At 38.9% G+C, this 21322-nt stretch overlaps 3 protein-coding genes across 4 annotated transcripts; all 3 read left to right on the forward strand.

Annotated features, from left to right (window-relative positions):
- Nucleotides 1–384: 384 nt before the first annotated feature.
- sparcl1 (SPARC-like 1) lies at nucleotides 385–7314 on the forward strand. The gene is made up of 11 exons (XM_085355921.1): nucleotides 385–505; nucleotides 1569–1624; nucleotides 1738–1803; nucleotides 1906–2943; nucleotides 3638–3746; nucleotides 4454–4575; nucleotides 5057–5177; nucleotides 5280–5416; nucleotides 5504–5652; nucleotides 6878–7026; nucleotides 7286–7314. Exons 1-11 carry the CDS (start codon nucleotides 385–387, stop codon nucleotides 7312–7314), a joined length of 2097 nt encoding a protein of 698 aa, XP_085212047.1.
- A 3409-nt stretch (nucleotides 7315–10723) lies between these two features.
- On the forward strand, nucleotides 10724–11907 carry scpp9 (secretory calcium-binding phosphoprotein 9). Its single transcript, XM_085355922.1, has 8 exons — nucleotides 10724–10768; nucleotides 10852–10866; nucleotides 10956–11138; nucleotides 11232–11315; nucleotides 11397–11462; nucleotides 11536–11601; nucleotides 11688–11738; nucleotides 11848–11907. The coding sequence occupies exons 1-8, from the start codon at nucleotides 10724–10726 to the stop codon at nucleotides 11905–11907; spliced, it is 570 nt and encodes a 189-aa protein (XP_085212048.1).
- A 1688-nt stretch (nucleotides 11908–13595) lies between these two features.
- Nucleotides 13596–16157, forward strand: odam (odontogenic, ameloblast associated). 2 transcript variants are annotated; one of them, XM_085355923.1, is made up of 9 exons: nucleotides 13596–13655; nucleotides 13743–13778; nucleotides 13866–13913; nucleotides 14049–14312; nucleotides 14442–14498; nucleotides 14590–14712; nucleotides 15757–15789; nucleotides 15896–15979; nucleotides 16122–16157. In XM_085355923.1, the coding sequence occupies exons 1-9, from the start codon at nucleotides 13596–13598 to the stop codon at nucleotides 16155–16157; spliced, it is 741 nt and encodes a 246-aa protein (XP_085212049.1). The 2 variants fall into 2 exon arrangements, with proteins under 2 accessions (XP_085212049.1, XP_085212050.1); XM_085355924.1 differs by having other exon boundaries at nucleotides 14064–14312.
- The last annotated feature ends 5165 nt before the right edge of the window (nucleotides 16158–21322 follow it).

Consider the following 21322-nt stretch of genomic DNA (forward strand, 5'->3'; position numbering starts at 1 on the left):
AAGATCCCCAACACCACTGGCTGAAATGCTGCCCAAACCATAACAGAGTAGTGTTTAACAGATGGCTGTCGACTCTGTTGCCCACTCTCCTGAACTCCTCTATACATGCATGCAAATTATCTTCAGTAACAAAAATGAAACCTGTCAAAATCTGTTATGAACCCTGGAGCGTTCTTTTTTAAAGTTATTTTCATTTTTTGGGAAACAGACACGCTATTTTTTTTTTTTTGAAGTATATCGCCCAACAGAAGCTCAGTGTGGGAGTGGGATCCCTTTGTCCGCCTCTCTCTTTATCTCTGTTTCCCAAAGGCCCTCCCAAAGTTAGCAGTGGCATCCTAAACCCTGGAAAAAAAAACTGTATGTGTGTGTGTGTGTGTGTGTTGAATGCTTAGTTTGTGTGGACAGACTGTGCACTGTCTTGAATACAAAAGGACATCTTCACAGGTTCAGCACAGGCACGCTGCTGTTTTTGCGGGATACTTTTTCTTGCGACTGCCAGCCTCAGGTAAAATCCTAATTTCTGTGACACACAGAGTTTCATTTCTCATTTATTTTACCTTTATTTATACAGTTAGTTCTACTGAGGCTCAATGTCTTCTTTACAAGACAGACCCGTTTCAGACACACATATTGAAATTACAGCAATAAAAGAACCAATAAAATAGCTGGAATTAATAGTGCTTTGCAACTCCATTTATATATAGCAAAACAGTAATGTGCGTTTGACATTCATCTTGTTCACTAACTAGTTACTGCATTTAAACTATTGCTTGCTGTATGTGCGACTGCTGGCTTGATTACTTAGGGCCACAGCTTTATGCTGGTGAGCTATTGATGGCGATGCTTTGATACTTTTGCAGAAAGTGGTAGCACTATTTAATATGTGCTCCATATTTGGAAGTACTAATTTGGTGCATATAATTTAGAGAAATATCATATCTAAATGTTTTTATAATGTCTATTCATTTTTATTAAAGATGGAGCAATCATGTAATAGAGTAGTTATAATAGTGTCTTTGGTAACTTTTAAATTATTCAAAGTATAAAGACTAATTTATCGCTTTGGTGTGTACACCTTCTCCCCAGCATTACTTTCACATCTCAGAACTGTGCTGAGAGCTATTTTACCAGACAGACCCATTAATATCTTTGTCGTTGGGCTCCAGACACACAAAAAGTTTGTGGACTTAGTCAAATTTTTCCAGTCTGGTAGCTTCTGGTGTTTACTTTAGCTCCGAATGTGACTTTTGAGAGCGAGGTGCATATCAGAGGCCTGTAACCTTGGCGATAGTGGAGGCTGGGCCCACAGCTCTGCTCGTCATGAATGTGCTGGCAGCATACAGATGCATTCAGTTGTTTCCACTTTGAAAGATGTGCCAAGTTCACATCTTTGTTGTGAAAAAGCCAGAGTAGAATGTATTGATAGCTTATGAACAGCTTTTTAGCCTTTAGTGTAATATTTTTCTGAAATATTCAATTCTGTAGTGGTTTCAAAATCTAAAAACTTACATGTTATCCATTTTTAGACAATTTATCCAAGGTTTAAATGATTCACTTTGATCTTACAGGTATGAAGGCCTGCTTAGTATTCCTTTGCTTACTGGCAGCAACATTTGCTCTTTCTGTGAGTAGTAAAGATATTCTTCTTCATAAATCAATGAGTAAAAATGATCAAAGACAATATGATAATGTGTTCACCATACAATAAATATTACAGATGTTTCTTATTATCTTCAGGTGAAAAGTAAACCTCATGGAAAACATCATGGGTTGCATAAGAGTTTGCACACAACCAAAGAAAAGGTAGAGTAACATCTTCTTCATCTAGAGTTTTAAATTCTAATACTAAATGTATCGTGTCATTTTATACAGTCGATAAATATTTTTCCTTTTCTCCTGCTTCAGGATGCTATCACAGTGGAAGCCAATAAGCCAAAGATCTTACCCACTCTAGTCACATTTGAGGCCAGCAGCCAGGAGCAGGAAGACGAGGAACTGAGTTCCGAAGACAACGCTAACAAGGAAGATGGAGAGAGGGCTGAAAAGCGAGAGAAAAGCACTGCAGTTCTGTTGAGTGAAGAAGAACTGGTAGACCTCCTGACGAAAGAGGCTGAAGAGGAAGATGAAGCTGAAGTAAGAGAGCTGGAGGAGGAAGAAGTAGAAGCTGACAAAGCCAAGGTTGAGTCTAGCGAGGTGGTTGAGGTCGCTGAGGATCAGGAGAAGTTGGATGAGAATTCAGAGACAAAGAAACATTTGCTGGATGAGGAAGAAGTGAAAGAAGACAGTGTGGAGGATGTGATAGAGGAGAAGGTGCAGAAGATGACTCATTCAGAAAGGAAGGAAGAGCCTACTGAAGCACTGCTAGAGGAAGATGGCAGCACAGAATCAGTGATTCCAGTCAATCTGGACTATGCTGCTGATAGTAGCCTCCTACAACCTCTACAGACTGCGTCAGCTAACGACAAAACCCACTCTGATGACACCAAGCCTACTTCAAAAACAGACATCAGAGAGAAAGAAACCAGTGGGAAAGAAATGGCCAATATCGCTGATGACTATGAACCTGGCATGCAAAACACAGAGGCAGCACACAGCGAGGAGGTGTCTGATCAGACACAGGACAAAGATTCCTCAGACCAAGACGTAAGCGCCAAGAAAGAACCTGAAGCAAATGTGGATCATCCAGAACCAAAGGGCGATGCAGAGCTTGAATTGAGAGCCACTCTATCTGGAAAGGAGGAAGAGAAGAGTAAGAATGTGGGTGCAAGTCACACTAAGGCAAAAACGAGGAAGCAAAAGAAAAACCAAAGGTCAAGGAAGCACTCTCCAGACAGGGAGGAAACACAACCCGGACAAGAAGAGGGCCGACAGGATCCTGAGTCTGAGAGCAGCAGCACTGACAATACAGACCAAAAGACAAAGAGGAGAAGGGCAGGAAAATGGGTAATGCTTATATTACCTATATTTTCTTTCTTTACAGTAGATTATCATTATTATTATTTTGGCCGTTCAGGCATCATTGGATAAAGATAGAAAGACAGGAAAGCAGGGAAAGAGAAAGAGAAAGAGAGGAAGACAAGTTTAGACTCAAACCCTCTTGGTGGCATTTTAAAATCAGCCCACAGTGAAAATGTTTTAAGAACTGATAGTTAAAATTAATCATTGAGTTTAAGCTGGAGTAATTTCCTTGGTAAGGAGGTAACAGAGGACATAATCTGCCCTGCACACTGCATCTACAAATCACCTGTGTATATCTTGAAGTGGTTAAAGGAGATACATCTCCCTGTCAGTGGGCTTTTTTTCATTTGTGAAACTGACCCAGCTAATTAGCCTGCTAGACATCAGTGCAGTGCAAGTAAAAAAAAGATTTCACTTGCAAGTTTAAGGCTTTTAAAGCTCTCTGCAAGTTTACGGCTAACCTTTGACAGCATTGGCAACATTTAGCAGCACTAATCAGCCCAAAGTTTACAAAAAAGCTGATATTGCAGTTTTCATTGGGGCAACTTGACCTTTGTTTTTTCTCTTTCTATAGTACCTTCACGTTATTACTAATATTATTAGTACTAGAAGGAGGAAAAGGAGAAGGATTTTATACATGCATGAGTCTGCCTTTACACGTCTTTTTGTACTTTCCCAGGGTCCTTTAGTTGGTGTGAATCCGGTGCAGATAAGAGCCGCAGCCGAACTGTACCCAAGGTCCAGGCCCTCTCTTGGCGGAGACATACAACTCCCAGAAACCCCTACTGGTTATTTTTTTTCTGTTGATTGTTTCTGTTGAAGGCTTCCTCCTTAGCCTTCTGTGACATGATTACTGGTATTTCTAGGTCCATTAATAATAAAGCCAGATACTTTCTGTAAGTTGACAGTTATGTAAGCAAAAGATGATATGATATTTTATCTTTATCATGATAAGATAAAGATAAAAGGAATTATCAACATCTCTAATTTAACACAAGACTAGAAATAAATGTAAATAATACAGGCTGGTGAAAGGCTCCACTTCAAGGAAGTTTAACATTGTTTTAAATTTAACGTTATCGTTCATATAACGTGTTATTCTTACAGTATAGAACTGCTGAGTGTCTGGTCAGCAGCAGCATTCACTATATACTGACTAATACACCATCCGAATAGTCTCACATGGGGAATCTGCTGACTGAATCATTTTGCTTAAACTTCCGCATGAATAGTGCCTCTCTGCTTCACAGTCACTACCAAAACACAGCTCTGCAGGCTTAAAAGTGAATAAGAGAGATCAAGTCGAATTTAATCGCTATACCAACTCTATACTAAAGGAATGTAGAGGATGATGTGAGCTTATTGTAGCGTACTGGGCTCTATTGCAAGACAAACTTTAAAACAAGCTAGGAAAATAAGTAATTTATCTCACTGTTTCTAGAAATCAGGTGAAATATGGGTCAGAGATCCAACCGGTGTTTGTGTTTTCTTAAAGATCCATGTGAAAACTTCCGCTGCAAACGTGGAAAAACATGCAAACTTGATGCGGACAATAAGCCAGGGTGTGTGTGTCAAGAACCGTCAGAGTGCCCTCCCAGTGTGAATGAGTTTGACTATGTAAGTATGTTGATGCCTATAAAAGAAATGTCACACTTACATATTGTTATTCATTTATGCTCATACGTTTTATGTGATGCTCTGTGGTTGTGACACACTTGTCTGCAGCAGCCTTGTGAAGCTTTCATATTGTTTATTGAGGAGAAAAAGGAAAAAGTACAGATGTCATTGTGGGCATTTTGACTTAATTGAAAGACAAAGCAGAGAACACTTTTGTTTTAATATTAGCTCTAACTACCCTGCCTGTTATGGTGAGCCAGCAGGTATTCTTTTCATATTATTTGACCCAGATTGCTTTTTGTGAGAAGGTCAAGGGTCTGATAGTAGGCTGAAGGTGAGCTGTAAACCACAAATATGGAATTTTATCTTTGTATTGTGTCTTCCTTTCCTCACAAGTCCTGCCTGCATAAACTCTTCGAGGACAGTGGCTAAAAGTTGATCTTCTCTCTTCATTTATTTAAACACTTTTGTTTTTGTTTAGGTTTGTGGGACAGACAACAAAACGTATGACACATCATGTGAACTCTTTGCTACTAAATGCAACTTAGAGGGCACTAAGAAAGGACACAGACTTCACCTAGACTACACTGGGCCATGCAAATGTGAGACTGTATTTAAACACTGTACAAACTGTATAATTTAGTATGGTGAAGAAAGAACTAATTAAAACATCTGATGCTTTTTTTCTGTCCTCTCTGTCTCAGTGATACCTCCATGTGTGGACAATGAGCGGGTGCAGTTTCCTCTACGAATGAGAGATTGGCTCAAAAACGTGCTGCTCCAGCTCTACGAACATGACTCCATAACTCCTGGCTTCCTCACTCCTAAACAGCGTTTCAGAGTAAGGCTTACTACTCCAACAGCTCTTTACAACTACTGTGTTTAAGTGACTGAAACCAGCCAAAGTGTGGTCTCCTGTATTCTTCAGGTGAAGAAAATCTTTGAGAGTGAGAGGCGCCTTCATGCAGGCAATCACTCTGTTGAGCTTCTCGCACAGGACTTTGAGAAGAACTATAACATGTACATCTACCCAGTACACTGGCAGTTTGCTCAGCTGGACCAGCACCCATCTGATAGGTACATTTTTATACACTGGTTTTGCATATAGTATCTTCTTTAAAAAAAAGCTAGCTAGTTAGGGGAGTTATTGGTTATAGAACAATATGGAAAGATATATATGTCACAGATGACTGACAGACTGTAAAAAACACATCCTTAATCACAAAGTGATAAGAAGACGCTTCTTTTGGCTGCTCCCTTTTCACACGGGGTCCCCACAGATAGCACCACTTGATTTGGCAGCTTTTTCCACCAGATACCCTTCCTGTTTCAACACCAAAGGGTATTTGCGCCTCTTCATGGTCTCTAACCAGAGACCTTGAACATGTCAGGTGAATGTGTAAACCCCTACTCCAGGGGTCGGCAACCCTGGGAAGGGTTAACTGATGGCACGACCATAGCTGGACTGGCCAGCGTTTGTTTTCATTCAAAGGCTTTATGGCTTTTCCTATAATACCTGGTGGGCCGGTCTCTAGTCAAAATGCCCGGGCTGTTTTTTTGTCCCAGTCCAGCCCTGGGCACGACACGCAGTGAATTAATCTGAGAAGGTGCATTAAAAAATTAATGGCCGGGCCAGTGGTGCACATCACAAATTAGCTTGCATAGACACATTAGTTGTACTGCTTCTTAATGACGGTATCTTAGCTAACAACCCCAACTACCAGATTCAACTTGTAATTGGCTAAAAATCACTTAGCCTACTGGTGAGAAGGACGTTACTAGCGGTTAGTTTTTTCAAGCGATGTTGAAATTTCCACATTCCGAAAATTCAAATGCTTCAGGAGCTGCAGCAACTGTTAATATAGAGCGTTATTAAATTTATTGCTAATGCAATTATATGGCACATTGACTTCTGAGGAAAAATTGAATAGGCAAAAATAACTGTAACAAGTAAGCAAAAGCAAATCAAAAGTATTCATATAGCACCTGTCTTGATAAGAATAGCAAAGTGCTTCACAAGAACAATCAACAAACAAAAACCCAACTATTAAAACACATTTTAAAAGCAAGCTTATAAAAATATGTTGTGAGCTGCTCTTTAAAGGTTTCATGCACAGATCTCAAATGTAGTGGTGTCCTTTAGTTTTCAGTCCAGAACAAGGACCAACAAACGATTTTTGGTCTAAAGGCTTCAATGACCTGTAACAACAATAACAATAACTAGTATGTTAGGAAAACACGTAGTCATCCTGCGCACTCTGTTTACTCACAGTGATCAAAAACATTTCTTTTTCCTCTACAGGTTTTTGTCCCACTCAGAGCTGGCCCCTCTCAGGGTCCCCCTGGTGCCAATGGAGCACTGCACCTCTCGCTTCTTTCAGGAGTGCGATGCTGACAAAGACAAACTGGTATCATTTAAGGAGTGGATCACCTGTTTTGATATCAGGAATGGTGAGAGGTTCATCGTTTCTTATATTTGTGAGAAACCTTCCCATAAATGATGTAGTACGTTCATGGTCAAGGCCTATATAATTGCATAGATAGTAGAGGTTTCAGAAATGTGATGCTCCAATCTGAATATATCTTCCAAGATTTAAGATGAAAACCCAGCATCTTGCTCTAAAATATGTTCAGAATTTGATGTTTTCTGGTACTGTTAGTTGATCATTTAAATGCAAACTCTAACTCTTTGTAACTTGTCTCTCTGCAGAGGACATGGATGCCAACCTGCTTTTCTGAGTGTTGTAGCTTGAACATCTGGCTGTTGAAGTTCTGTCTATTCAAAATGATACAGTACACGCTCTGACAAGTACAGATGAAACAAACCCATGTTACCTCCCGCTATAAACAAAGCTTTGTGTAAGGCTAAGCATGGACATTTAAATCACTGATCTGTAATTTAGACTGAGCTGCTAGAACCGTCTATTAGAAGAAAGAAGTAGTTATTTTTTTGCTGGCTGTGTTCAAAATCTTTACTACAATGCATTCCAAACTGGGGCAAAGTTATTGCAGCTTGATGGTAGAAAAAACATTGTGCAGTACACAGTGCCAGGTAGTACCACAATTAGTAGCAGACAATTGCAGATTCCTGTTTGATACTAGCAAATGTAAAATAGCACCTGTATTGGCTAACTTAGTAGCAAATGTGTACATGTTTGTCCTCATATATTATGTTTCCTTACACTGCTAACTAAAGGCAATAAACAGCAAAGAAATTCACAATTTCAGAATATTTCAGTAAACTCTGTTGCTTATTGATGTTTGTGCTGAAATAAAGTCTCCTACAAAAAGACTCTGGTAAATATCATTTCATGTTCTGATATCTTTTCTTCATTCCTTTTCTTTTTTGCATGTGTTTGTGTTACTTCATGAGATGAATAGCTCTTCAACAATGGTTTTTAAGAATGCAAGTCACTGGTAGATGATTTTGGTTTGCCGCTTGATCCTAAATAATGGCCTGCTGTAAGGCGACAAAGCAAAAAATAACCTGCTGCTTGGTCATGATGATTACGGCATCTCGTTTTTATGAGATAAAGCATTCTGATTGGACCTTTTCTGGTGATCGCCGAGTCTGACGCCTTCTATATAAGTAAAGAAAGAAGCGGCGCTTCACCTGCTGATCATCTGCTGCTTGCACTGAGCTAAAACATGTACTGCATGCTGTGGGTTATCTTTCAGAGCCTGGCCCTCGTGGTGGAGAGTGGTGTGTCTTCAGGGAGTGCTGAGGCACTTGCCAATAGGGGAGTGAAGAACAATGGAGGACCAGGAGCTGCCAACGGTGCAAACGCTGGGGCTCAAAATGGGGTTCCACTGACTGGTCAGCCCTTTGTGGCACAAGTAGTCCAAGTTGGTAATACTTTGTTTATCCAGCCACTTGGGAACCCTGTAGGTCAGGCTCCACCACAACAACTAATTCCAGTTGCAGTTCTCCCACAAGGTGGAGCTTTTCTCATGGGCCAGGCAGGAGGAGCCACCATGAATCTGCAAGGGCCAGGGACGCAGCAAGCTGGAGGTGGGCTGTTTGCAGTGCTGCCACAGAGAAATGTCGGCGGAGGGCCTCAGAGTGTCGTGTTGACCCCTGGCCAAGTGCAGCTGATGTCAGCAGTCGGGCAAAATAACCCACAACCCTTGGGCGGTGTTGTTGGTGCTGCAAAGCCGAGCGGCAAGCTGAGGTTTCGACGGTCAGTCGCAGCTCGCCTCAGGAGGACGCAGTCTCCGGTGATGAAGACTACGCCAGCTGAAGATGAGGAAGAATGCTCTGGGGTAGATACTGAGGAGAAGCAAGTGGAATGAGATGAAGCATTTTTCACAGATTCATTGCTAAACACTGATTGTGGTTCTCCTTAATACCTGTTGACACTTTACTGTTGTAGATCACTGTAACTAATGACCAATAAATGATTGAACTCCTATTGCACAAAACAAATCTGTCAAGTCTGTCTTGAACAAAACACTGAATAAATTCAGCAGGGTCATGGGTGTGCCTCCATCTGATGGCTGTTATTTTCATATAAGAGGCTGATAAAAATACACACAGCCTTCTGTTTACAATACACAGCTTCAAGCTACTTCCAGATGGTCTCTCTTGAACATTTGAAAACTATAAATCCGTCACATCAGCATGAAATTCCTGGCACAGCTTGTTTTCTTTTGGAAAAAAAAAACAGTACCTAAAATAATATAAATCAGATGAACAACTGCATTTGCATTAGAGAGAACCTTTTGTCCTTTAAAACTGAAAACAGAAAAAAATAGTTTCTTAATTGTAACTGCATGACAGTGTGTAATTAGCTCCAGACCAAACTTCCACAGAGGGTGTTTACCTGGTCTGCTGTCAGCTGCAGAGTCAGCAAAAGGAAAAACATTCCCAGACGGCTTTGGTATATGACAGAGTAACCATCCAACCAAACAGTAATGTATGTGATGGCTCTGAACATGTGCTCGTGAAACAAGCTATAGGCTTTCTGTTTTCATTTTCTTGTTAAATTTCAGAATTTTATTAATGATTAACTGATTTCCCGAGGGTCACTGTGAGTGAGTGTGTACATTGGTTGAGAGTGTGGCGTGTGGGTGGGCAAATAAAAAGTTTGTCACTGTTATAAAGTCATCACAAATTACAGTAAGGCACCCAGCCATGTCTGAGGCACTTATTCTAACTTTTAATTATAAAACAGCAGCAGGCAACATGCCATTTATACCTCTAGACATGAATCAAATCACAAGATGCCATTTATGCCCGGGTGTTTTCACAAACATCTTCTCATAAACAGTCTGCATGCAGCTTGACACAGTAAAGGTGAAATGTTCGATTAAATTTAACACTATAACGTATTCTTTTAGATACATGTGGTTCTGATACCTCTACATCATCAGCGTGATTTAAAAAACACAATCCCTAAACCCAAATTTGTACTTCTTTTTGTTTAAAACACATCAACTGTGACCAACAAATTGCACAAAAATGCTGGACGCAGCAAAAAATGATACAAATTAAAACTCATACATGCAAATTGATATTTTATTTCTTTCAAAATAAAAAGAAGGTTCAATAAACACTCTAGTTTAAGAAACAATTAGAATTTTCTGGCAATTATGCTGTTGTTCAGGCTTAATGGGTAAAGCCTGAACACAAACACACACATGCACATATTTTTTACAGTGTGATCTACAAAAGCTCTTGATGACTATGATGTCAGTTGTTTGCCTCTTGTAACCACAACCCACAACATTGACGAGGTCCATGCTGGGTTTAATTCAGCTTCCAGAAGCCTCTAGAAACCCTTCCCGCGACAATGAATCACTGCGTTATTTTTTTGTGGTCACTCAGCTCTATCAAGAACAATGTCAGTGTGTCAACTGGCTGAAGTTTCTTTGAAAACAGGGACTTTGCTGCATTACATTTCTTTAAATCTTGTATTGTAGAGAAACCATAGATGCCATATTGCAACTTCCCATGACACGCAGGTGACAAATATAGCATGTGAATAAGGCAGTGTTCTCCTCTCTAATTGGCTCATAATAATCTCTTTGACTGATAAAAGGCGTCTTTGAAACAGAGAGTTACTGTCAGCTTTCTGGGCACATAACAGTTGAAGCCAGAGCAAAAACGTACAAGGTCTGTGTGTTTTTACACGATTCAAGGTGCAAAATGAAGCTTTTTCTCTTCGCAGCATTTGTAGCAACCCTCAGCTATGTGAGTAGTCAATCTATCTATCCATCTATCCATATGTGTATATATCTATACTAATGTGTATATCTCATCTAAATTTATTTCAGGTCAATGCAGGCAAGGTAAGTTACAGTCAGACTATGGATGTATGCATACTTTGCACAATAATCGAGATTAGGCCACAGGCAATAAGTCTTTTTCCTGCTCCAAGCAGACTGCAAGGCTGCTGGCAGCTATGAATGCAGGGATGTTGAATGGAGGACTCTTAAATGGAGGACTCTTAAATGGAGGACTCTTAAATGGAGCAAACCCCGGGATGCTGGTTGGTGGTCTGAATCCACCCATTGTTGCTGGCGGTGGAGCAGGCGTTATAGGGCAGCCCCAGTTTGCTCAGGTCAGTCCACTGGATTTAAGTTTGAGCGACAATGTGACTTTTCACCGATATTTTGCAGTGAATCTAAGTAACACTTATTTTTCCTTCTCACAGTTTGTTCCTCGAGTTCCTGCTTTTGTCGTTCCAGCTCAGGTCGGCAATGTGTACCCTTTCCCTGCTGTCCCTGCAGTCAATGCGGTTAGTGAGGCACTTACTGTTGTGGTGTTAACAACACAACTTGTTGCAGGTTTAAGAGCATCATCTGTCTTGCTTCTCTAGTACCAGGTTCCTTTCATGGGAGTACCCCAAATGGCACCAATGAATGCTCCTCAGCAACCTGCGATGGTAATCAACCTTTACCTTCAGTGTGTCAGTGGTTATTGTTTGCAGAAATGTAACATTTCCTGTTTTTGTTTAGGGGAACCCTGCTGGTGCTGCTCCACAGCAGCTTCCAGTTCAGCCTGATCCTCTCGGAAGATTCAGGGTAGGAAACAATGAATCTTTTGTCTCAAAGGCTGTGCAATATGAATGAAAACTACACTGGATAAATGTTGCTCTGTGACTCCACAGCGCCAGATTATAAAAGCGGAAAACACCGTGAAGAGTACTGTGGACACTCAGGTGAGACTGCGCAAAATAAACCATAAAAAGTTTTTTAAAAAGTTACTCACAGTTTGTAAAAACCATATTCTGCTAGAAAAATTACTATTTTTTTCTCTTATTTTCTCAGATTCCTTCTTCCGCTCCTTCTGCATCACCAACAGCAGCACCCTGCAACAAGGATATTTAAGCTGACACCATTACTCTAACATTAGCTTTGAATTGAATCTACAAGAAATATTGAATATTATAACAATAAAAGTAAACTACTGTGATTATTCATAAATTGATTACTTTTGTTAAAGTGGTTTGTTACAGTGTCTTCACTTTCTAATAAAATTAATCATACTCTAAATAAAATTTGTCTTGTATGAGTTTTATGCCATAGACCATCAGTGGATCTGTGCTGCCATCTAAAGGACATATATGTTTCATAAAACTACAACTCTAGATAGATAGTGAAGCGGACATCCATAAAATGTTATCAAAAATAATATAAAATAAGATTTTTTAAAAAGATCAAAAAAACAAAAATGACTACCAACCCACTTGCCACTAATTCCATTGATAAAGATAATACAGATATACTGAAGTCAAGGAGAATGAGTGAACACACATGATACAGCAAACATGATGCAGTTCTGAAGTTCTTTCAAACAGCTCCTCCTACAGCTTTTCAGCTTTACAAACATACAGAGACAGTTATGTCTCTGCACTATCAGCAAATTCCCAGAACTTAGAACACAAGATGTGCTGGTGTGGCATAAAAAAAGTGTTAGTTACTGGCATTATGTACAGGTGCACATAAAACTGATGATGGTTCAGTTCAAGCAAGCTGCTTCACTTTCAGGATTGTGCAAGTTTGTTCACAGTCACACTGGTGTGACCAAATGAATAAAACGGAGCCATTTGAACCATGCAAATGGATTGGATTGCAATTATGTCGCACTTTAATATAATTCTTTACAAAACAAGTGATATTCACACCCACTTTTATTCTGTGCACACAGAAATGGGTCCATGACGGGAAATTTGGGGTTCTGAATCTTTCCCAAGGACACTTTAACATGTGAGATTGCACCAGGCATATTTGAAGACTTCTTTAACTGTAATAAAATATTAGTGAGCACAATGTATAAATAAATAGGCTGGTATAATGGCTGGTGTAAGCGAAAGCTGGTGAACATAACACTGAGTACACTCAACCATTAGTATAAATGATTCACCAATTAGATGCCAACATCAGACTGAGTGGGATGTGACAAATGTTTGAATATATGCTCAAACTTTCTGCTTTTCTTTTTTTTCTCATGACATGCAAAAGTTCCTTTTGGAATTATAATAATTATGCAATGCAATGTTACATTTTACACAAGCTTTTCTTACTTTAAGAGATCACAGAACCAAAGTGAAGAATGTACACAGTACACCTGGACGCTACAGTGATGACCTCAACATGCAGCTCTGGTGATTTTGTAATTTCTGTATTTGCATAAAGTTTTAAACTGAGATTATTTGGACTCTTTTTAACAACTTGAAACAGAACGTGTCATGGTATTTAGAGACATGACTTACACCTAATTACACACTTACCTGCTCTGTGTTGTAAGTGTCTGAGTCTGTTGCCATGAGAAATGTCTGTCACACTGACCGCATATTGTTTGGATGGGTCGGTGCTGGACTATATCAGCTCAGATGGGAGGAATTTAAACGTGATGCAGAGAAGGTCGGGAGGCAGACGAAGAAAGAGGACACAGAACCATTGGAAAGGTAAGATGAGCTTTTGGTGCTCATTGCTTCTGTGGACATATTCTTTGTGAAATGTATGTGGTTGTATAATGCTCAGCAAACTTTTGTCTGTACACACTGCAGGACATCATGAAGCTGCACACGGCTCTACTGCTGATTTGTCTGTTTAGGACTAGCTTTGCTCTGCCAGTAAGTTATAGCTTTATAGTGTATCTACATAAAGTGCTGTGTTAAACATCACATTTAATGTTTTGACAACTGTTCCTTTGACAATAGGTCCAGATTGGAATTATTGCGAGCAATAGCAATGAGGTAATGAGCTTCTAAAGCCTTTCTATGTGTTGGGCAGCTAAAGAAACAACATTAGTCATAATAATTCTGCTCTTCTTGTATATTCAGATCCTGAGACTGAATGCATTAGCTCTTGCAGCTATGGGACAAGCACAGGTATGCATCGTGCTTATGAGATGCCAATTACCATGCAGCTCTTTGTTGCCTTGACTAACTCTGTGCCTTCTTCAGTAAAATGTTAAAATATCTGCATTAAAAAACAAACAAAAACATTGACGTTGACATGAGCAGACACTCTTTCTGCAGGGCTCTTCAATATTGCCCCAGTTTGTGCTGCAGCAGCAGCAGCCTGAGGTGCTGCTTACCCCACAGGTGGTGAACTTAAACCCTCAAGTGGCAGGCCCTTTTGGTCCACAGGGACCCCAACTACTGGTCCCCAACCAGGGCAACCAGTTTACACCCATGTTTTTCCCCAATGGTCAACAAGAGCAGCTTGGACCTCAACCGGACCCCAACAATCCTAACATTCCTCAGCAGGCACAAAACCCTATGCAGGTAGAATATGGCAGGCTAAAAACACATTTCTGTTTTTATCATTGATTTGTGATGTGATTGGATGTGCTGAAATTTATTTTCAGTCTAAAAATGAGGAATTAACCATTCCCTTTAAACTTTTATTTTCAGTTGTTTCCACAGTTTCAGTATCCATCTTACAGATTTCCTCAGTTTCATAGGCCTCAGGTATGAAATCAAACATCCTGCACTCTTTGCAAGAGTTAATACATTTATTTACATGCTCAGTGGAGATTTAAATTGTTTCTGTCGTCCACAGGGTTTCCCTTACTTTGTACCAGCTTATGGCTATCCCCACCAGAGGAATAATGCAAGGCTGCAGCCCAACAACGGTCAGCAGAACCTGGAAAGAACGACACAGAGACCACAGCTCCCTCTGCAGGTCAGACATGATAAATACAAGCTGGAGTACAGAAAGGCACACACTTTTTGTAAAATGATCAAAAACAAACTGAAGGAATCCCATTTTTAAGAAAAATTACATTTTGAGGAATAATATTTTAATAATAATAATTTAATTATTTAATAATAATAATATTTTATTAAAACCAGGAGAAGTTATGTGGTCACAGTTGCTCCATGGCAGTAAGGACAGTAGCGAAAAGGTTAAAGTACCAACAGTATTAAATAATACAATATCTATCTATCTATCTATCTATCTATCTATCTATCTATCTATCTATCTATCTATCTATCTATCTATCTATCTATCTATCTATCTATCTATCTATCTATCTATTTCTCTGGAAAAGGACATGCAGATATTAAGCGTGTACAACGATTGCAGTGTCTACTTGTACTTAAAACATTCTAATGTTTCTACTCTTACTATAAGCATCTTAGGGAAAACTGGACCAACATTTTTACCTGATATAAGACCAAACACATCTTTTCACTCTACTGACTTTGCACAGATGTATTCAGCAAAAACAGCCGCTAGTAAAACAAACCAAAATGATGGAAAATGCTGCTCCAAGCATCTGTACTACTTTGAAGTTTAAGACCTACAGACAATGATGAGTCAAAGGCAAGGCTTGATGATAATAACATAGCTGCAGATGAATCATGACTGTGTGGGTACATCAGCTGTTATGCAATGACTGCTGTCTGGCATACTGACCACACTGTCAGTCTGTCTTAGCAGATAACTGCTGAATTCTTGCCAGTGCAGTGGCACATCAGCACTTCAGTGCTGGGTGACAACTCACACATGTAATTATTTATCAGTGCAACTTATGTAAGTTTATTTTGTTTCATGGCAGAGCTCATTTCCTGCTACTTTTATGAAAATGATGCATATAATTCATGGACAGTTTAATGGGTATTTAAAAAAAATAATGCTGCTACTTAATTACTGCTTATGGCATGTTCTGCTATGACTTTTGAAGCTTGTAATCTAATGTTTATGCTTATCATCTAATTTCAGCAGGCTTCCAAGCCAAAGCCACGGACAGAAGACGTGAGTGTTCTCTGCTATTTATTTCACCTAAATTAAACATTAGAATCAAAAAAAGAAAAAGACATTTTGTTTAACTGCTTCATGTTTGTACTTTGCTCTGTGACAGACATGGCCACTGGGGTCAAAGAAAGAGTCTGCCACAATTCCTCCTGATCCTCGTGGTGATGCATCTGGCCCTGGGGTTGATGAGGTATGATTTTTATACAAGTACAGACCCTTTAAAGGCTTCACATGCACAGGAATTAATGCATGTTGCATATTCATAGAGTCCTTCATTAATGTCATTTAGGAAATTTGATTTTCAGTAATATACCTTTTTCTAATTTCTCTAGGGCCAGGTTAACTTCCCATTCCTGTTTGAGCCTTAGATGTCACAGCCGTAAGATCATTAGGCAACAAATGAGATACTCTGTATTTGGCCACAGCCTGACTGAAACTTGCAGAAATTCTACAGTTTTTTTTCCCAGTGCTTTCATACCATGTTAAATAAAGACGTTTGTCAGATAAATTTGTGTCAGAAAGTTCATTGTTGTACACAGAAATAAAAGCTTGAATTGCAGGAATAATTTTCTGAATATATCACAAATAACAAAGATTTTAAAAAAGTTAACAATCAAACTTTTTTGTAAGGAAAATGCAAAACAAGCAACATAGTTAATATTAGTCAGTAAATTCTGAGTCAGGTTCTGTTCTAAGGTCTAAGGTAGCAAAATTGTTTGATAAGATGCACATTGTAACAGAAAGCCTTGGTGAATGGCAGCATGAGAACAAGAGAACTAATTCAGTGAGATGCCATCTATCCATTTTCACCATGGCTTATCCAACTAGGACCATTATGGGGTGTCGAGAAAGGTGGGATCGCAAGACAGTGAAGTGCTGTGGTTTACCTTTCATTACATCTGAGAAAGGACTTATCAACTAGCCTTTTAGGTACAAAATGACTAAAGAGTGCGATCACAGAGTTTATCTATGTGCTTTTGCAAAATGTAAATAGTCTATATTCTTGATCAAATATATAAAAATGTAAGTCTGATTAATGTGATTAATGAGAAATGCAGTTTGAGTAGTGAAATGTTTCTAACACCTGACTTTCTGGCCTTTTACTGTTTTTTTCTGTGTGTGTGTTTCTGGGCTGGGATTGTTTGAACCAGTGGGGAATCCAAACATGGCACACAGCCCAGATCTTGTCTGAGGCTATTAGTGTTCGGTCAAAATGACTTAGGAAACATTCAGAGAATGTCTGATTTTGACATGTATAATTGAATAAAATAAGCTAGAGGTAGAGGAAAAAAACAAAAACTAAGGCAAAGACAAACAGAGGCAAAGAATAAATGATAACCTAAAATGGGAACAGTTAGAACTAGACATGAACATGAACATAAATCTGAACAGGAGCATGCAAAAACAAAGACGTGAGGAAACCATAACAGGAGCATGAAAAACCTGAGACCTGAAGTGACATAAAATCTATAGCCATGAGACGAGATAAACAAATGACCCAACACTGAACAAAAGGAAACAGAGGACCTAAATACACAAAAAGGTAATGAGGAAAGTGGAACACCTGGGGAACACAGTTGACACAAATGAACATGACGGCACAGGGGAAGCAAAACTAAATACACTGAACATGGAAACATGAGACTGCTTAAAATAAACCAAGAAACATAATGAGATGAAGACTGTGACAACATGAGCTTGACAATAGGACATGAAAAAAAACACAGACATGAAACTCACGACAGACTGGGGAGATGGAAAGGAATGGAACATAAGGAGGATGAGGCATGGGCATAACTAAAAGTCAGGACAAAACAGACTTACATGGGAAACTGGAAATTACAACTATACAAGGAAGCATGGTGATAACATTAACTAGACTAAAGCCTCACTAAGACATACAGCTACAGCTAATGCTATTGTGATTAATAAACACAGAGGTTTGAAGAGAAAAAGTGAGGAAAAGTACTCTTTTAAATTAGTTAAAAAGGTATCATGTTATAAATGGATGTTCCTGTCAGATTGAGACAATTGAAGTAAAATGTTATAAAATGAATGAAACATCAAGGGAAATGAATTCATATATGACTGAACATTCATATGTGATGGAATTACTAATAAGTTGTATTAAAGTACAAAAGGCAGGGTAGACATCCTGAGGATAGAGGCAGTTAGAACTGGGTGAGTCCCCTCACCCATCGTCCTCATCCAAGCTCTGCACTACTGGGTAATACTCATATTATCAAAGACTGGACTTTTTCAACAAAGAGCCGATCCAGACTTCCTGTATTCATTGCTGGTTCCACAGATTGACAGATGTAGCCTTTCTGTGGGCTATGTGAGGTCTTTTTTCACCATACTGTTGATGAATCAGACACTAGAAGTATTTTCTACTTCTCTTAATAAGACTATCAAGCTATCAGGTAGCTGTGAAGACCTTACATTGGATTTAGGGTTCCTGGTGCCTGTTCTCTGTATGTCCTAGAAAATATGCACAATAAACTGGATGAACCAGGATCAGTTTATCCTGGTAATGCTGATTTATTTATTTTCTGAAGCCAGGAGGACGGATGAAAGGGGAGGGGGCAAAGTTTCCCCATAGAGGAGTATGAGTATTTTTACTAAGAAGACTCTCATTAAAGATGACGCCACAAAAACAACCAAAAGTTAAATTAGTTTTTTTTAAATAATGCATTTCTTTGACAGCACTGCACCAACAATTAAAATGTAACAGCCCAATATAACATTAATATGTTTTAGAAAAAATTAAAGTGAAGGACAATATACATTATTAGGTATTGCTTCCTAGTAATGAATTGGACCTACCTTTGTCTTCACAACTGCTTTAAATCTTTACGGTGCAGATTCCACACAGTGCTGGAAATATTCCTGAGAGTATTTAGTCCACACTGCCATGATAGCATCACAAAATTACCGCACATTTGGTTGCACATCAGTGATGTGAATCTTCCATTCCACCACATCTCGAAGTTGCTCTATAGGATAGAGATGACCCTTTTTTATGACTAGAGATGTTGTTAAACATTTCTAACCAGGAAGTCACGTATACAGAGACACACACACATACACACGCACACACATACACATTCACTCACATGCTCGCAACTTTTACAACACACCATATGGGTTTTACAATGGGGTGTTTCTGTAGCTGTTGTCACTGAATAAAAGGCTGCTAGGGGACGCTGGGCTGAGCTCAGGTGCGGAGCTTGAAGTTCTGGATCCTGACCGGACCGGCTTCTCTTGGAAGTTAAAATGGACTAAGCTCTGAGTGTCTTGCTTCATTCATGGGGATAAGTCTCTGAGTCAGCGAGGCCTGCGAGTGCAGACCTAACAGGGGGACACTCCCACAGGGCTTAAATCTGGGGCTCTCCACCATTTGACCCTAAAACTAAAGAAGCTTCTTGGATTAGAGGTAAAACGTCTTCAAGCAACTTAAAGAAGTCCAGACACTTTTCGTTCCAAGCTCCTTGGACTACGATGTCCTGGATGACTGAGAACCTTCACTGACTCAAAAATCGACATCGATGTGCCTTATGTATGAATTCTGGTTGTGCTTACTGACCTTGCTACAAAGTCGCACAACTTGGTGGATTGTTGGAGCATTACGGCTACCGTAGTCAGGAGCCTCGCAGAGTAATCTGGGTCCAAAACTCTGCCTTCTTCAGGTCCCAAAGTCAAACGAGCACTGCAGCTCCACTGAGAGTTAAAAACTGTCTAAATTATTTCATCTTTAATATCATGATCAGCATTGTTGCTTAACCAGGTGTAACAATTAAGTTTAACATCCAGGTGTCCATGAAAACAGAATTTATTAAATTAATGGAGCTAGAAGTTAGCAGAAAGTTAGCTTGCTAGTTTCCACCCAAACATAATATAGCATGTTCTGACTGAGAGATTTCTGAAAAAATTCAAACGTACTGCTCTGCTATCACTTCCAACATAAATGAAGAGAGAAAACTAAACAGCAGTGATGTTTGTGGGGTTACTAAGTTGGACTAGCTGGTACTGGTTTTATTTTGTTGTATTTAGCTGCAACACCTTAAAGGCCAGTTCATGAAAGTCTTGTTGGACATAAACCAGTCCGTGGTGCAAAAAAGGTTGTGGACCGCTGCTGTAAATGGACCAAACTTCAGTCAGGAGAACAACTGAGATAATCCATCCACAATACGGGGTTAGTCATTAATATACTACAACAACATGGGAATAGAGCAGCTGTGAGAGAATTCAACATTAATGAATCAATGGTACAGAAATGGAGAAAGCAAGAAGAATGAGTTGAGTAAAGTTTGACTTATCTGACTGTTTTGTTTCGCTTAATGCACCTTATAATCCGGTACGCCTTATGTATAAAACAGACCCATTCATTGACAGCACGCCTTATAAGCCGGTGTGCCTTATGGTCTGAAAAATACGGTAAGTGAAATCAACTAATATAATGAATACAATTTAACATACTGTTGCAATCTTCAGCATATCCAGTGCAACATTAATTATCTAATATATTCTTTAATATTGAGCACAAGCAAAAGCTTAATAAAGACATGAGAACAAGTAAAGTAAAATACAAAAATATTTTTTAAGCCAATCTGGTGATATCATGTGTTGATACTTGTATCAGACAAATTAAGAAACACATATTTCCTAATGATTCCAACAGCCCCTCTTGCAGTAAAACAATAATTGCTATTTTGGACTTAATGCCTTACCATTGTCTTCTCTGTGGTTTTAGTTATGACTACAGTTTGACAAGGTGTTTGCTAATACCTAAGTAGGTTTACTGTTTAAACTTGATTGACTAGCTTGATTCATAACGGCAATTAATTTCCTGAAATCCTGTAATCTTTCCATTATGTTCATATTTCAGTCTAAGAAAATGCATTATTCTGATGCAGGTGAATATAAAATAAGTGCAACATATTCACATGATAATTTTAATGATGATATTTAAAAAACAACAACAAGAATAACTTAGTAAAAAGTACCAGTCATAATGAATGACCTTTAATATATTACACCTTTTCACATTTTCACATCATGTTCTCAACAAATAAAGACAAAAAGTATTGTCTCTTAAGCAATAACTATCATATTTCAGTTTAATTTCATAATTTCCTTAGGGATTAAAGTTTTCTGATTGTTTACTATCGCAATTGGTTTTTTTTTCATTTACATACTGAACAAGAAGAGAAGATTTTAATTCACAGCATACCTTTTTAAACATGCTTGAGTCCATACTGTACCGCTCTAATTTCAAACAACCTCTGAATACAGTTTGGCAGTAGATTACTCTGTGCTTTTCTTCATTTTCAGTGCAATATTTGAGCACAAACTTGAACAATTTCAGGGTGTGTTGTTTAATTACTGACTGACAGTTTGGTTCCTAATAATCTGATCCAGTTATAATTCATATGGCATAGTGTTTTGTTTTTTTTCTTTTTGTTTACCCTGTCTGGGTGCTGACAAGATTATTATGTGGTTTCTGGCTCTAATCATTAGTTACACCTTGGGA

The sequence above is a fragment of the Diplotaxodon limnothrissa genome, linkage group LG6, assembly GCF_057381915.1.
Source record: "Diplotaxodon limnothrissa isolate DT_005_m linkage group LG6, D_limnothrissa_male_GT1.1, whole genome shotgun sequence".
NCBI lineage: Eukaryota > Metazoa > Chordata > Actinopteri > Cichliformes > Cichlidae > Diplotaxodon > Diplotaxodon limnothrissa.

Bases quoted from the DNA above. Each gene is read 5' to 3' on its own strand.
- scpp9 (XM_085355922.1), top strand. From the start codon at position 10,724: ATGAAGCTTTTTCTCTTCGCAGCATTTGTAGCAACCCTCAGCTAT. The intron at 11,139-11,231 runs GTCAGTCCACTG...TCCTTCTCACAG, and splicing joins GGCAGCCCCAGTTTGCTCAG to TTTGTTCCTCGAGTTCCTGC. The intron at 11,739-11,847 runs GTGAGACTGCGC...TTATTTTCTCAG, and splicing joins AGAGTACTGTGGACACTCAG to ATTCCTTCTTCCGCTCCTTC.
- sparcl1 (XM_085355921.1), top strand. From the start codon at position 385: ATGCTTAGTTTGTGTGGACAGACTGTGCACTGTCTTGAATACAAAAGG. The intron at 506-1,568 runs GTAAAATCCTAA...TTGATCTTACAG, and splicing joins CTTGCGACTGCCAGCCTCAG to GTATGAAGGCCTGCTTAGTA. The intron at 4,576-5,056 runs GTAAGTATGTTG...GTTTTTGTTTAG, and splicing joins GTGTGAATGAGTTTGACTAT to GTTTGTGGGACAGACAACAA.
- odam (XM_085355923.1), top strand. From the start codon at position 13,596: ATGAAGCTGCACACGGCTCTACTGCTGATTTGTCTGTTTAGGACTAGC. The intron at 14,499-14,589 runs GTATGAAATCAA...TGTCGTCCACAG, and splicing joins CTCAGTTTCATAGGCCTCAG to GGTTTCCCTTACTTTGTACC. The intron at 14,713-15,756 runs GTCAGACATGAT...ATCTAATTTCAG, and splicing joins GACCACAGCTCCCTCTGCAG to CAGGCTTCCAAGCCAAAGCC.